This window comes from Desmodus rotundus, chromosome 3 (genome assembly GCF_022682495.2).
Source record: "Desmodus rotundus isolate HL8 chromosome 3, HLdesRot8A.1, whole genome shotgun sequence".
Lineage (NCBI taxonomy): Eukaryota > Metazoa > Chordata > Mammalia > Chiroptera > Phyllostomidae > Desmodus > Desmodus rotundus.
Genome location: NC_071389.1, coordinates 103171311 through 103186615, shown reverse-complemented (window position 1 = coordinate 103186615; position 15305 = coordinate 103171311). Strand labels below are relative to the sequence as shown.

The following is a 15305-nucleotide window of genomic DNA, read 5'->3' as shown; positions in this document are numbered from 1 at the left end:
GATTGACTGTTTCTTCAATTCCTTGGTTATCAGAGTTCCATGCAGTCTGATTTTCTGGCACTTCTGGGTCTTTATTGTTTTTAGATTGGTTGTTATCTTCCTTTTGGTTGTGTGAGGAAGTGAAGGGTTTCTACCTACACCTCCATCTTGGCCGGAACTGCCTAAATAAATCTGGCCCTCCACCTTGTTTTATCCGGCCCAGCACCTTGCTTCTACCGATGGCAGTGCCAGTCTCTTGATTAACTGTTAAGGAGTAGTTGCATTTATACTGTCCTAAAATTACAATCAACCCTTTGAAGGCAACTAGGAGGCTGATGTGGCCCCAGGTGAAAATGAGTTTGACACCCCTGCCCTGAATGATACCACTTTTCTTATCTTCTTTAATACATAGGGAATGTCATTTTCAAGTTACATTTTTATTAAAATACAAAAAAAATACAAATGGAGCATCATTTTGAATGTTAAAGTTAATTTGCACTTGTGTGATGTTGGAGAAAAGTGTTTTATTTTTCTTTTAAATTAAAAGTAATAGAAATTCAAGATGGTGTAAATACTTGTGTCAAATCTCTTAATATATCCAAAACTGTTAAAAGCAGGGAGGACCTTTATTTTTAATGTTCTATTAATATTTTATACTATTTACACTTTATTATAAGCATGTATTACTTTTATAATAATTATGAGCAATTACTTTTACACTAAAAAATCAAACATTTTAAATGTAAGAATTTTCTTGACTATTAAAAATCAACTCATATATTAAGAATTATCATTCAGGATATGCATAATTTGTCAAAACAATGAGACAATTATCAAACAGGAAGAACAATCACAAGACATTCAGACCACCTTTTTTCCCAAATAGAAATCAGACTCTTACTTTTTCCAAGATGTCATACTTTGCAACTTCAAAATCTTGAGGAAAATGAGGAATTTCAACACTCTCGGTATAAAACCTGAAATTTGTACAATTAAAATTTTAGTATTAAAATCAACTTTTAGACTAAACAGGATTTTCATGAAATTTTTCTTGTACTTCTAACTCCATTCAAAATGCATTATAAGTCCCTAATGCCTCCTTCGATATTATAAAAATAGTTAAAAGGTCTTGTGGAATGAGTTGGATTCTTCCTTTACATAATTCTAGAGCGCTGATGTCTGCGTTGAATAGTGGGGATGGCACAAAGCACAGGCATAAAAGAATCACAGCAGCGTGTTGGACAAATCACAGCTCCTCATACACAGGCACCTGCATTCACTCTGAGATGGACCCTGAGACACCTGTCGCCCCAGACAGGCCCACACCTCTCTGTACTACAGTCAACTCCCTTTAAAAATAAAGGTATCAGACTTCTCATCATTTGTATTTCTAATTTTGATACTTGTTCTATCTTTTAGCATTACTATTTGCAAGTAAAATAAGGCAAAATGTGATGCCTCTCTAATACTGCAGCCTTGGGTATGCCTTAAGAAGCCATTCAGAGCTTCGGATTCACATACTCCATTTGGAAGGTTATTATTATTTCCATTTTTAAAAATATCAGGAGGAAAAAAAGGAACTCTCTCTAAATGCTATTCAGTAAGGTAACAGAGTGAGCAGACAGCCCAGTGGTTTTCATCTCCAGTGGTTTTCTTTTTCAAATCAATGTCACAATTACATACAATCTCTCATAATACTGAGAAGATAAAAATATCCTTTATTACTATACTAGTTCAAGTAAAATGTCTTAAATAAATAAAAACTTAATAAGGAGTTTGAAAAGCAACAAAAATTAAAATACTGCCAAAAATACTGCTGTACTAATAGTATTTTAATACTGTGCTTGAGGTTTATAAAACATTTTGCAAAGTGTCCAGTCTTAATGACCAAAAGTAGATTACTCAGTAAGTTTCACGACACTCTCTGTCTCTGTGGCATTATCCAGGCACGGCTTGTCTGTTTTCACATCTAGAATTAAAACAAACAAACACTTGTTTACTACTCAAAGTTTTATTAAAATTGGTTAACAATAAATGCTGGAACTGTTCAGATTCTTGAATGTGGGGCATATTTGCCATGTTATTCCATTTTTAAAAAAAGTGTTCTTGGACTTCCATCCAAGATGAGGGTGTAGGTAGATATGCTTTGCTTCCTCACACAACCAAAAGAAAGACAACAACAAATTTAAAAACAAAAAATAACCAGAACTGGCAAAAAAAATCGAACTGTATGGAAGTCCAACAACCACAGAGTTAAAGAAGAAACATTCATCCAGACTGGTAGGAGGAGTGGACGGAGGCAGCCAGGATGGAGAGGACACAGGGCAAGGCGGCAGCTGGTGAACCGGGTATGCAAGGCAGCGGCTGGCAGACTGGGCAGTACCACATTCACGTGGTAATAAACTGGGAGGGACAACTGGGGAGCGAGACAGACTATGCAACCCAGGGTTCCAGTGCAGGGAAATACAGCCTCAAAATCTCTGTAAAAACTTGTGGGGGTTGCAGCCATGGGAGAAACTCCCAGCCTCACAGGAGAGCCAGTTGGAGGGACCCTCTGGGTCCTAGAATGTACACAAACCCATTCACATGGGAATCAGCACCAGAAGGGCCCAATTCGCCCGAGGGCAGTGGGGGAAGTGACTGGAAGCAGGAAGAGAGCCCAGCAGGTGGCATTGTTCCTTCTCAGACCCCTCCCCTACATAAAACGCCACAACAAAGCTAAGTGGGTTGCCCCACCATGGGGGATGCCTACGGCTCCGCTCCTTAGAATGTAACAGGTGCACTGAGACAAAGAAATATGGCCCAAATGAAAGAACAGATCAAAACTCCAGAAAAAGAGCTGAGTGACAAGGAGATAGATATCAGATGCAGATATCAATATGCAGAGTTCATCTGCAGGATGCTCACAGAAATGATTGAGTACAGATGCAAAATAAAGGAAGAAGTGAAGGTCATACAAAGGGAAATAAAGAAAAATAGACAGGGAACCAACAGTGAAGGGAAGGAAACTGGGATTCAGATCAATGATTTGAAGCAGAAGGGAGAAATAAACATTCAACTGGAACAGAATGAAGAAACAAGAATTCAGAAAAATGAGGAGAGGCTTAGAAACCTCTGGGACAACTTTATACATTCTAACATCCAAATCATAGGGATGCCAGAAGGAGAAAAGGAAGAGCAGGAAATTGAAAACTTATCTGGACAAATAATGAAGTAGAACTTACCTAATCTGGCAAAGGAAATAGACTTCAGGAAGTCCAGGAAGCTCAGAGAGTCCCAAAGGAGTTGGACCCAAGGAGGAATAAACCAAGACACATCATAATTACATTACCCACGATTAAAGATAAGGACAGAATCTTAAAAGCAGCAAGAGAGAGAGCAGACCCTTGGACTTGTGAGAGAGGAATCTTGAGTCGCAGCTGTGTTCCTGGTTAACTTATTCTTGAAAGGCGGCAGTGGTGGGGGAGGCCGGGGTCTGGGGAATGTATTCAGAAGCCTGATCAGCGGAGGAGGCGGAGGATGTGGTGGCGGCAGTGGCAGAACTGCCTGTGCATCCTGAGCAGGGTCATTAGTGCCACCAGCAAAGCAGCTGCTCAGTACAACCCAGAACTCCGCCCCCACAAACCCATTACTCTAACATTGAGGCCAATGAGAGTAAGGAGGTCTGGCAGTTCCGGAGGCTCTTTGCCCAGCTGGCTGGAGATGACATGGAGGTCTGTGCAACAGAACTCATGAACATTCTCAACTAGGTCGTGACCCGACACCCAAGACTGATTGTTTTAGCATTGACACATGTCCTAGCATGGTGGCCGTGATGGATAGTGACACAACAGGCAAGCTGAGTTTCAAGGAATTCAAGTATTTGTGGAACAATATCAAAAAGTGGCAGGCCATATACAAACAGTTCAATGCTGACCGTTCAGGGACCATTGGCATAAGTGAACTCCCAGGGGCCTTTGAGGCAGCAGGATTCCACTTAAATGAACATCTCTACAACATGATCATCCGACGTTACTCTGATGAGGGAGGGAACATGGATTTTGACAACTTTATCAGCTGCCCGGTCAGGGTGGATGCCATGTTCTGTGCCTTCAAATCTCTTGACAAAGATGGCACTGGGCAAATTCAGGTGAACATCCAGGAGGGACTGCAGCTGACTATGCATTTCTGAATGGGAACCCCAGGCCTCTCCCCTCATCACCTCGCTATAGGTGTCACCTTGGACTTTCTGGTCTCTCCCAGGGCTAATCCTGTCTGTAGTCATGTCTTTGTGTGGCACGCTGACCCACCAGCTTTTCCTTTCTCCCAGTCATTGGCATCTTGCTTCTCAGACAACAGCTAGGGCCCAACATGTCCCAACATGCCATGCCCCAAGTTACCCCTGGCTCTAAGACATTCTAACACACCCTGCCCAGTGGGTCCTCCACCTTCTGCATACCCACTTCTCACCCTGTCCATGACCTTTCTCATACATCTGTGCCAAGCTGTGTTGCTTCCATTCCCCAAGGGCCCTTCTCTAAGTTCTGGGAGGATCACCCCTGTCCCTGTGCACCCTGGCACTCCTGTTCAGTTAACTACCCTGGCAGCTGAACTCCAGGCCATAACAGGCCCATATGCTCCAGTGCCTTTGTATTCTGCTCCCAGCCTGCTAGGCCCTGTAGAAAATAAGTTTACATCAGTTGCTGCTGGAAAAACATAAAAAATAAATAAGAGCAACAAGAGAGTTAGCTACAAAGGAGTGCCCATAAGGCTATCAGCTGATTTCTCAAAAGAAACCTTACAGGCAAGAAGGGGCTTAAAGAAGTATTTGAAGTCATGAAAGTCAAGGACCTACATCCAAGATGACTCTATCCAGCAAAGCTATCATTTAGAATGGAAGGGCAGATAAAGTGCTTCCCAGATAAGGTCAAGTTAAGGGAGTTCATCATCACCAAGCCCTTATTATATGAAATGTTAAAGGGACTCATCTAAGAAAAAGAAGATGATCAAAAATATGAACAGTAAAATGACAACAAACTCACAACTATCAGCAACTGAATCTAAGAATAAAAGCAGAAGCAAACTAAGCAAACACTAGAATAGGAACAGAATCACAGAAATGGAGATCACATGAAGGGTTATCAATGGGGAGGGGGAGGGAGGAGAATGGGGGAAAAGATACAGGGAATAAGAAGCATAATTGGTAGGTACAAAATAGACAGGAAGATGTTAAGAATAGTATAGGAAATGGAGAAGCCAAAGAACTCATGTGCACAACCCATGGACATGAAGTAAGGGGTGGGGGGAGTACTGGAGGGATGGGGGTACGGGGTGGAGGGGGAAAAAGGGGAGGAAAAAATGGGACAACTGTAATAGCATAACCCATAAAATATAGTTAAAAATAAAAAATAAAAGTGTTCTTAAATTAGCTAGAGTTATTGGTGATCTAATATCAACACAAGCAGGAAAGGAGGATGATAGTCAAAAGACAGTGAGAACATACCATTCTATTTTAATAGCCACGTGAGGAGAATTGCCATGTAATTTGCATTATGTGAAACTCATTGATAAGCATACAATTTCAAATCGCATTTTTCTCTTCAGAAGATAACAGTGAGCATAGTTATGAAATGCATTTCTAGCACAACACAGGATCAGAATGAGTGCCTGAGTGCCATCAGGTCACAGATGTGTTCCCGTTTAGAGGAGGGAAATGCAGGGCTCCTATGTAAGGCTGAGCAATGTTTGCTCCATACTTTTCTCATAGAAGAATAGTATCACTATCTAGGGCATTATGATTGATAGGATTAACTCTTCTAATGTGAGAATTTCCTTTCAGTTTTAATTATCTACCTATATTTCAAAAATCATCAGTATATTTTCAGTAATTCTGGATCTGACTATATTATTCTGGATGTTGAAAAATGTTTTCAGTGTAAAAGGAATTTATCATCCTGCCTTTTTGTTTCAGCTACAATTTTCTGAGACAGCAAGATAGTCTGATGATAGCATTTCTGGACAAGCTTTTGTCTGAAGAGGCCAAACCACATCCAAACACTTAGATGTTTACAACTTCTATAAATAATACAATTAATATCATACCAGATGATATGTAACATATCATGTGCTTATTAGTATTTATCAGAACTGCTTGACTCTAATGTGTCTCATGAGGAGTGCATTTCTCTATGTCCAAAGGCTTTCCTCTCAGCCAGATTCCAAAATAAAATCTAGGTTTATAAAGAGATATGCTGCTTTGGGAGACATCATCTTTTGGAAAGAACCTCTTTAGCCAATCCTGATCATAAAATTTGCAGTCGTTAAGTTTTGATGATGATTTTTTAACACAAAGGTTCTTCCTCTTCCCAGTTAATATTACACATCAAGTTTACTGAGACTATTAGTGTTTTTTGTAGTCATTGGATTCTGATCACACTAGAATGGATATGGACAAATCTATTTCTATTGCTAAAGAAGTCTTTGTCCTTCACTATTTGCTGCCCATTTTTCTGAGATAACAACAAACTTAATTTTTATGTAGTATTTCTGGACCATGCTTTGCCTATAATATCTTTGACAAACCAAAATGTTTACTATAGCACTTATAATACACTGAGCGCTTGATATGAAACGCTTACCTGAACTGCTTGCCTCCTGACAAGGAGGTGGTGTGCTGTCCGGTGACTCGTTAGGACTGTAATTCTTTACGTCCAAGAGTCTCCTTTCTTTGATAGATTCCCATATAAAATCCAGGTTTGCAATGTGGATATGGTGCTTTTGGATAGAGTTCAATTGGTACTGACTCAGAACATCAGCACTGTCTAAGATTACATGTGTACACTAAGAAAAAAGAATCAATTCATTATGCATTAGTAAAAACAAAATTTAAATGATTTTGTACCCGTAATTTTCACCCTTGAAAAGTCTTGTTGGAAGGTAATTTGTAACAATTTTTCCTGGATTTCTAAAACTCTTATAAATAGTAGAATTGTTACATTAAAGTTTAAAAAGTCAAGTTTTTAAAGAGTATGGATATGGATGTACCATGATTGATTAACCAATTCTAGAGGTCATTTCCAAATTTTCACTCCTCTAAACAACGTGCTGAATATCTTCATATACAGTTCTTTGTACAACTTATTTTTTCCTTAGGAGTAGAATAGGAGGTTTAAAGGGTATTCATTATTATTTATTTTAATTTGTTAATTTGCAATTTTAACTTATTTAAAAATAAGTAGTATATGTACATTGTAGACTATGTAGTAAGTAAAATTATAATAATAATTTATTCTCCACCATTTCTCCAGATTCCTCTCCCCAGAGGCGCCTGCTGTAGCTTGTTCTCAGTTACCCTTGCAGAGCTAGCCTACGTAGCCCACACACATGCAAGTACACAGCCCTCTCGTCGCCACAGATAGCAGGATACTAAGCACACTGCTTTTCCACTTGACAACTTATTTTGGAGATCATTCCTCATCATTACATACTGTGCTAACTCCTTCATTACAATAGCTGGTACACACATTTCAAATATTTATAGATACTGGCAAAGCAACTGCTGAAAAGGTCGCAGTCCATATGTGCGAAATTCTAAAAGTGAGAGCCTGTGTTGGTATTCTCTGTGCAGAATGTACACTGAGAGGGCATAAGGGGCATGAACTATTCATCATCTACAGAAATGGTAAGACAAGTCAGTGAGAAAAGTTGTGTAAAGGAAGTTGTATAAGGAAAGTATAAGGGCCTGACCTGGAGGAACACAGGGCCATTCCATTTCTAATATTCATGGGCAAACTACCAAATGCTAGAGAAGCACCCAGCATCCAGCCAGAGTTGACTGTGCTTTATGGAACAAACCCAGCCCCATGGTAAGCAAGCCCAGGGTTCTGGTCCAGGAAAGGGCAGCCCCATCAGCCTGCTAATACAGGGAAGAGCACGCACAGGGCAGGGGATGCACTTGCATGCCACCTAAAGACTTTGAGCTTCAATTTTTACTTCTTATGATGAGGTGGTTAAAACAGAGCAGGGTAGCCGTTGTTATTTTCAAGATTCCATCCAGCTGTGAAATTCTATATCTAAACTGTCAGGCCTATAGTTCAAGAGAGAAGGTAGCTTCCTTCTACCTTTAAATAAACAAAGAGTATAAAGATCAGTTTAAATCCAAGTTTTTTTTCTGTCCCCTAGGAGCAACCCTTATGGGTGTCACTCCAGTGTTGACATACTGGAGAGCGATAGCAGTGCTTCTAGCAAACGCTGTACATTCTAACTTTTCTCCTTTGAGAACAGATGTGGCTGGTCTGATGTTACCTCTATGGATGTCATTGGCTATGCTCTAATGATACCAGATTCACAGGGCAAGGAGGTTTGCCTACAGCTCACAGGAACGGGACAAGATGGGACTGGGTGGCCTCCCCTGCTCTGCCTTTCTCCAGCCCAGATGCCCTGTAGCCATGTCCCCGTCCACCCCCACCCCCGCCCCCTCCCGTGTTGGCTGACTTCCTGCTGCCAGTTGTCTCTGCCCACTCTTCTCACCAGGCCTGCACTCCCTCGCTCACAATGTCGATCAGAAAAGAGGTCTTAGGAAATCTGCAAATACCTGAGGATTTAATACAAAGGAAACATTTCCACCATTTTCCTTAATGTCAGTTTGTAGCTTTTTCCTCTGTTGACGAGGTAAGTGCTTGACTTTCAAACAGAAGGTACAATTTGCAAAGACTCCCGAAGTCATCCTGTAGGAAAAGAAGTTTCAACTCAGCTTTTAAGAATTTTCTTTTCAATGAATATAAATGTCAATGACTTTAGAATTGTTCTACATGCAAACTATGGGAAAGTTGGGCATTATTTTTTAAAAAAAGAGATTGCAACCATATTATAATCACAAAAGTTGAATATTACCTGTGTTTGCAATATGTATTTTGGTTTTAGAATCATTTCTAGCTTTTATGTCTGATACTATGACACCCAAAAATCCTTTTGTATAGACTCAATATACGTTTTAAGAAAAACAGGACAGATTTCCGTTATGAATCAAATGTGATTTAAGAATACAGAAGCATTAAAAAATGTAAAAAATAAATAAGCATTAATTTCTAAATTAAACATTAACATTACAATAATGTTATAGTAATAGTGAAACCATGGATTTTTTTTTAATTTTTATTTATTTATTTTTAGACAGAGGGAAAGGGAGGAAAAAAGAGAGGGAAAGACATCAATGTGTGATTGCCTCTCATGCACCCCCTGCTGGGGACCTGGCCTGCAATTCAGGCGTGTGTCCTAACTGGGAATTCAACTAGCGACCCTTTGCTTCAATGTCTGGCGTTCAATCCACTGAGCCACACAAGCCAGGGCAAACCATGGATTTTTATATGTAAGTCTTCTATAAATTCAAAGAGACATTAGTTAATTTAGGTTTCTTGTAAGCCGTTCTAGAGATAAATTGAACAATTAGTAATAAAAACATATAACTTACAGTCACATGGAAATATATGTATACATATTTAAAGTTAATTTCTTTTACCTTTATACATATAGAATGATATCTAAGAAAAAAGAAGCACATTTCCGAATTGAAAGAAATACTATGTGTATGTTACAATAAACTAATTAAATGGTGAGATACTGTGTTTAATTCACTATAGTTATTTGTCAATTTTTAAAAACTGAAACCACCTCTACAGGTGGGGTTTGGTGAAAAGTAGTTCCTGGGTCTGATGTTCGTTTAAAGAAGGTTAGTTAGGAGTTTCCTCAAAGGACAACTAGGCCTGCCATCCCCAAGGGTGCCTACCAGGAGCAGTCCCCTGAGGACACGGTTACAGTTCGTGTTCCTCCTATTCCTCCTGCCCGAAAAGGTTCAGTTCTCCCAAGTAGACTAGAACCCTCGCTCTAGTCCCTTTACCTGAGCAATGGTGCCCATTCCTCAAGGCCCTACATGCCATCAATATGCAGATAACACCCAGTTTAGGACAAAATGCCCACTGTCCCCCAAATGCTCATACCTCAGACGTGACAAGTCCCCAGTCTAGGGCTCCCCTTGTTCCTCTCTTGGAGGTGGCTGTTGTGTCCAGCTGGCTGCTACCCTTGATTTTGCCTCACTTTGGGGATATCCCTTCAGCCATCAGCATCGCGTCATCACTGCCTCTAAATACAGCTGGAAAGTATCCTTGTTCTCCATTTCCAATGCCACCAGGGCCCATGTCCCATCAGTAAGGTCCTGACTCCTCTCCCCACTTCTGCTCCTCTCGGCCTCTGATCTCTTCTCCACACTGTAGCTTGAGTAACCTTTTTTAAAAGTACTTTTATTTTATTTTTTTAAGATTTTGTTTGTTTATTTTTAGAGAGAGGGGAAGGGAAGGAGAAAGAGAGGGGAGAATTGTCAATGATGTGCAGGAGAAACATTGATCAGTAGCACACGCCCAAAGGGGGGCCTGGCCTGCAACCCAGGCATGTGCCCTGACTGGGAATCGAATCAGTGACCCTTAGGTTTGCAGGCTGGCACCCAATCCACTGAGCCACACTAGCCAGGCCACTTTTTTTTTTTTTAATTCCATTTCAAATTAAATTCAAATTTCTTATGGTTCAAGGCCTAGCCTCTCTTCCCAGCCTCATCCTGCACACCACTCTCATTCTGCCCTGGCCGCACTGGTTTTTTCTTTAGGTTGGCAACAACCTTAAACTTGGTCCTCAGGGCCTTCACATATACCGTTCCTTCTTGCTGGGACTCTTTCCTCCTACGCTCACCCCACACTTGTATATCCCGCCCAGGACCTAGTAGGTGCTTTCCAACACATGAATGTATTAGGAGTTCACTTTTTCTTTCCTTATGTGATCTAGTTAAACTGAAGTCACTTGATTTAACTCTACTTTTCCATAGCATTAATATTTACTAATTTCATATGTGTTGTCTTTTACATTCCAAATGATTCATAATTATCGTGTTTTGTAGATGAGAGATGATAATGAATACTGTGAAAGATATTAGACTGTCCTATTTAGATTAACCTGTTTTGCTTTTAAACTCTGACAGTTAAAGATCAAACAACAAATGAACAAAACACTAAAACTCTCCAATAAATCTTTAACAATTTCCAGGACAGTCTCTAAACTGGAGGAAGCCAGCTGCCGAGCTCCACCTCTCTAGATAAGTGAGTCTTCCAGCCATCAGACCGTGGCTTAGGGACACAGCCCCAAGGTCCTGGGAAACTCTCAGCCTCCCTTCCACAAATTCTGGCAACTCCATCCAGAAACCATGGTGGCAGTTGGGAGCCTCCCCTGGAACCCTCAGGCTCTGATCCAGGCCCCAGCTTGGGCCTACCCAATGCCCCCAGCAGGAAGTTGTAGTCACACAAGTCCCTATTACCACTGGCTGTTCTCTTTACTCTGTCAGCTTCTCCAGGAGGGCAGATTCCATGCAAGGGCTGTGTGTTTTTGATCTTTATATCCCTAGGGTCTAGGCCACACAATAAGCATTCAGTAAGTGCTAGGGCACACAGTAGGCATTCAATAAATTCTTGCTTACTAAACATTCACTCATCCATTAAAGCCTAGGATTACAGAAGGGCCTTCTGAAACTATCTGCATATTCGGACCCAAATGGCATCAATTCTGCACCTCCCTAAGGGGACTATTGAACCCCTTAAAAAAAGGCCACCCACTCTTGTGCTTCTCCAACTCCGGTGGCATGTCGCAGCTCTGAGCACACAGACAAGAACTTGTCAGTGCTCACTGGATACACACTCAAGTCAGTGTACCATGCACCCACTCGGAGTGAATTTCTCCTTTATTCTAACGCCACATTTTATAGATCTTCATGTTTACTGTCATTCTGTAACCCAGAGTGGAAAAGCTGAACATTAGGCAGAGCCTTGTTTTTCCAGAAGGTGAGACTTAACGAATCCGCCCCAGCAGGGATTACTGAACTCATTACCAGGTTTTCGACATTGGACTTCAACTGATAGTACGTGTTCCTATCACACACAGTGTTCCCAATTATTCACGGTATTCCCTGATTGTCCACCAAAACCCTGGACCTTTGCAAAGGTTTGCTTTGAAACCCAAATTTCGTAAGACAGACTTGCCGTTTGGCTCATCGGAAACGAGAAATGTGGCTCCGGGATGCGACCTGCTAGTTCCGGGAGATTGGGGCCTGAGCGCCGAGCCCCAGACGCTCCGGGTCTTCCAGACCGCAACCCGGGCTGCCAACTCCGGACACCGCGCGGAGCCCACTCACCTGCCAAAGGATCAGGCAGGCCGCTCCAGACGCCTTCAGACTCTGAGTCTTTGTCTCTGGGCGCTCCCGAGCTCCTGACGCCACTCCAGCACTGACCTCCCAGGAGCAGAGGAGACCAAGGAGCCCTGCCCCTGCCAAGCCGCGCCCCCCCACCGGGCTCCCTTCTCCCGCGAGGGCAGTGCTCTCTGCCGCCCGGTCGCGGCTGCGCAGGCTCGCTTCCTCTTCCCCGACCGGTCCCAGGGTTAGGGTTTTTTTCCGTTTCAGCTTTCAGGCCCGGTTTGGCCAATGAGGGGTGACTCCAAAGTTGGAATTTCGGACAAGTGGGTGCTGCGATTTAATTGAGAAGTGAGGGTGATTTCCCGGGAGCTGGAAAGAAGCAAATTTCGGGAGGATTTAGAGTTGGGGAAACAGGAGGACAAAATAATGAATTTAGGACTTCCAGAGTTTGAAGTGTGCGGTAGTGTTCCTAAGGAGTTAGAAATACAGATCTGCCATTCCAGAGACGTGGGGGCTGCAGATTTACTGAGCAGACGGTAGTGTGAAAGAATAAAATTCCCTAGATAGTCAGGAAAATGAGAATAGAAAAGGTGTAGAAAAGTTACAGATCCAGACTTTACTACATGCACATCTCTGTAATATTGCAGGTTGGGCTCCAGACCACCGCAATAAAGCCAGTATCACAATGGAGCCAGTCACATGAATTTTTGGGTTTCCTGGTGCATATACTGTAATGTTAGGACGAATGTCTCAGGTGTGGGTGGTTCTGACAATGCTGTTGTTACTAAATGTTAACATGTAGCACAGTATTCCGAAGATGCAGCTGTAATGGGATGAGCTTGACCAGGCACCCAACCTCATTACTTTAGCCAACTGCCAAGAAGAAACCATAATTAACTGAATAGTGTATGTAAGCCATGGCCAAGCATCTCTCCTGGGAGACAGAGCTTTGGTTATGAATCCTGTCTCCTTTACTTCCTGCAAGTGAATGAAACTACCTAATAACCACCATGTCTCGGTTTTTTTTTTAATTAAATAAAAAAAATTATTTTGTTTTAGATAGAGGGGAAAGGAGGGAAAAAGAGAGGGAGAGAACTGATGATGAGACAGACAAACATCAACCTTCTGTACTGGTGACCGCAGACCAAACCTGCCTCTTGACCAGAAATTGAACCTGCAAGCTTTCAGTTTGCAGGATGGTACCCAACCACTGAGCCACACCTCTGGGACCATGTCTCATTCTTGAATACAACACCCCAAGTGGCGACCCCCTTGAGTTCAGTAATAATAGTATAACCCATTAAGTGTGTAATAGTGTTATGTCTTTAAAAAATATACATATCTTAATGAAAAAAACTGTTAAAAAATGTAAATTTGTTAAATGTAAAATTTTTGATGTTTTTTATTTTTGTTTATTCTATTACAGTTGTCCCAATTTTCCCCCTTTGCCATTCTCTGTCCAGTCCCCCCACCCTGCCCACTCCTGCAGTCTGTCCCCACACAGTTGTCAATGTCCATGGTCATCCATACATGTTCTTTGACTAATCCCTTCCCCTTCTTTCCACAATTCTCCCCAACCCCCCTTTTCCTCTAGCGGCTGTCGGTACGATCCCTGTTTCCATGTCTCTGATTCTGTTTTGCTTGTTAGTTTATTTTGTTCATTAGATTCCTCTTATAAATGAGATCATATGATATTTGTCTTTCATGGACTGGCTTATTTCACTCGGCATAAGAATGTCCAGTTCCATCCATGCTGTCACAAAGGATAGGAGCTCCTTCTTTCTTTGGGCTGCATAGTATTCCATTGTATAAATGAACCACAGTTTTTTAATCCATTCATCTACTGCTGGGCACTTAGGCTGTTTCCAACATTTGGCAGTTTTAAAAACTTTGTTAAAAATGTATGTAAATTTGTAAAAAAGAAGTTGCTAGAAAAATGTTTATCATCATGTGAGCCTTAGATGAGTGTAATCCTGTTGGTGGTGGAGGATCTTGCCTTGACACTGATGACTCTGACTGATAGGGTGGTGGTGAAGCAGGGTGCAGCCAAGAGGAGGGCCCCAAGAAGGGATTTGTGATGGGGTCCAGGACTCGGGGTGTCCAGGAAATATTAGAAAAATGTATATAGGATGTCCTCACCTCCACAGGCCTGAGCCAAGGGGGATGGGACACATGGAACAGGGCCATTCAGAGCTGTTTTGGGTAGCAAGAGCTTTGCAGCTAACCCCTGGCACAGTCATTTAACATATCTATAACCTTTAACTGGTTTCATGGATATGTTAAATAGCTGTGGCCCTGCTTTGAGCCAGGGAGATGGGAGTGACTTCCACCCAAGATGGGTCTAGGAAGCAACTCCCCCTGGTTACAGGGCCTGCGTGAGAGCTTGGAGATGATTGGCTCCATGCCATGGGGCCACACCTGCCCAGACTTACTATGGCAGCTCAGAAAAGCTGGAAGAATACGGGGATGCTGGCAGGTGTAACTGACTGTAGGAGGAGTCAGAAATGGGGCTGCAAAGGAAGATGGGCGCTGGGATTTAAACCTAGGTGCAGCAGCCATAGAAGGGGAAGACCACGCAGTTCTGAAGTAAATAGGGGGCCACGAGGTTCTGAGGGGAAAAGAGGAGACCACGCGGCTCCAAAGTAGTAGGGAGGACCACAAGGTTTTGGGGGAGAAGAAGAGACCATGCGGCTCTGAAGGAAGGAGTGAACCACGAGGCTCTGAAGCAAGTAGATAGATAGAGGTCCATGTGGTTCTGAAGTGGGGAAAAGGACCACGAGGTTTTGGAGTGCTTCTTCTTGCCACGCGGCTTAGGCAGCAGGAGAGACTTTGCCAGGAAGAAAGGGGAGGAAGGACTCTTGCTGCTGGGCCATGAGAAGGTGCCACATGGCTTTGGATTAACTGGAGATTGCAGCAGCCACACAGCTGATGGTGCCGGGAGCCTGAATCACGGACTTCTACTTCTTTTCCTGAGACACGGTACCCCAGACTGGGCACAGGGAGAGGGAAGGACCGTGCATCTGTGGGTATTCTAGAGGACTTTAGTATCTTATTGAAGACATTAGGTCATTATTCTAAGTTTGTGTAACTTTTGAATAAACAATTCCTTTCCTTTTCACCAGTC

General features: G+C 42.2%; 1 protein-coding gene and 1 pseudogene across 4 annotated transcripts in view; one reads left to right on the top strand and one right to left on the bottom strand.

Moving 5' to 3' along the window:
- PARP4 (poly(ADP-ribose) polymerase family member 4) overlaps positions 1–12350 on the bottom strand; it is a 138576-nt gene extending 126226 nt beyond the window's left edge. For 3 of the 4 annotated variants that reach the window (XM_024551062.4, XM_045188067.3, XM_024551063.3), the window contains exons 1-5: positions 12185–12350; positions 8552–8684; positions 6597–6798; positions 1882–1948; positions 881–956 (exon numbers count right to left, since the gene is read on the bottom strand). In XM_024551062.4, coding sequence (XP_024406830.2) covers positions 881–956; positions 1882–1948; positions 6597–6798; positions 8552–8683 — 477 coding nt within the window. In that variant the 5' untranslated portion in view covers position 8684; positions 12185–12350. Of the gene's footprint in view, positions 1–880; positions 957–1881; positions 1949–6596; positions 6799–8551; positions 8685–9953; positions 10251–12184 lie in introns of all 4 variants that reach the window. The other variant, XM_045188066.3, reaches the window with a different exon arrangement.
- LOC112296224 (calpain small subunit 1 pseudogene) lies at positions 3484–4150 on the top strand (annotated as a pseudogene).
- Positions 12351–15305: the final 2955 nt, after the last annotated feature.